Source organism: Antrostomus carolinensis, unplaced genomic scaffold (genome assembly GCF_000700745.2).
Source record: "Antrostomus carolinensis isolate BGI_N321 unplaced genomic scaffold, ASM70074v2 scaffold5062, whole genome shotgun sequence".
Classification (NCBI taxonomy): domain Eukaryota; kingdom Metazoa; phylum Chordata; class Aves; order Caprimulgiformes; family Caprimulgidae; genus Antrostomus; species Antrostomus carolinensis.
This window is the reverse complement of record NW_010297430.1, coordinates 6,714-7,606: the sequence shown is the minus strand read 5'-3', so window position 1 is coordinate 7,606 and position 893 is coordinate 6,714. Positions and strand designations below refer to the sequence as shown.

Here is an 893-nt window from a genome sequence, read left to right as displayed (position 1 = left end):
GCTCCCAGGCAAAGTTAAGTCTTCAGTGGTGCTCTGGTAGTTTGAGTAATGGCCTTTGCAGAAGGCTTGTAAATGTCTAACAGGATGACAGCTTGCTTTGTTAAATGTGTTTTCTGTCTCTACCAACGTGTCAATAGTTTTCTGTAAATATTTGCTGTAAAGAAGGTAGAAAAATAACCAGCCTCTTAGAAGTGAGGAGGAATGAGAGAGTTCTTAAGTATATCTACCTAACTCATCCTAAAGGTCTTGGGGGGCGAGGGGGATGGGGCAATGTTGGTGAAATTTTTTTAAACAAATGGCTTTTCTTCTAGGAAGGTGCTTCAGCTAATGTCCTATGCAGCACAAGTAACTGGACAGTTTCTTCTTTATACTGGAACATATATGTTGCAGTTGATGGGTGAATATGATGAAGATGGCACGTGTACAAGATCGAGGCGGGAGTAGCGAACACGGCTGCACTTCTGATATCGGATCCATTTGCTTAAAGACATTCTCTTGCCCAGTTTTGATTGTAATTATGCTGTAGTAGGGGGATGTCCACTGATGTGAACTAACATTTTTCCCATTTGGGAATCCTTGTAGGCCTTAGTCATAAAATAAGTGGTTTATGTTCACGGGCTCTTAACACAGCAAAAGGATGGGTGATTAATATCTGAGAACTTGGTAAAAGGAGAGAGGGCAGGTTTTTGCCCCAGCAACTCAAAATGGAGAGTAAGTATACTTGGAAACTTGCTTGCTTTGTAACAAGTGGGGGTATTTCTTGCACCAATCAAAACATAATGTGGTTGTTGGTTTTTTTTTTTTCATGGCTGTCTACTTGCCTTCTGAACAGACTGGGCTGTAAAGCACAGGAGCTGTGTTTTTTTGGCTTGTAATCCTCAACAGTGCTGGTA

At 41.3% G+C, this 893-nt stretch overlaps 1 protein-coding gene across 1 annotated transcript in view; it reads left to right on the top strand.

The window, feature by feature from the left end:
- CIDEA (cell death inducing DFFA like effector a) overlaps positions 1 to 603 on the top strand; it is a 6,885-nt gene extending 6,282 nt beyond the window's left edge. Inside the window, exon 4 of the mRNA XM_010162104.1 lies at positions 312 to 603. Coding sequence (XP_010160406.1) covers positions 312 to 444 — 133 coding nt within the window. The 3' untranslated portion in view covers positions 445 to 603. The remainder of the gene's footprint in view (positions 1 to 311) is intronic.
- The last annotated feature ends 290 nt before the right edge of the window (positions 604 to 893 follow it).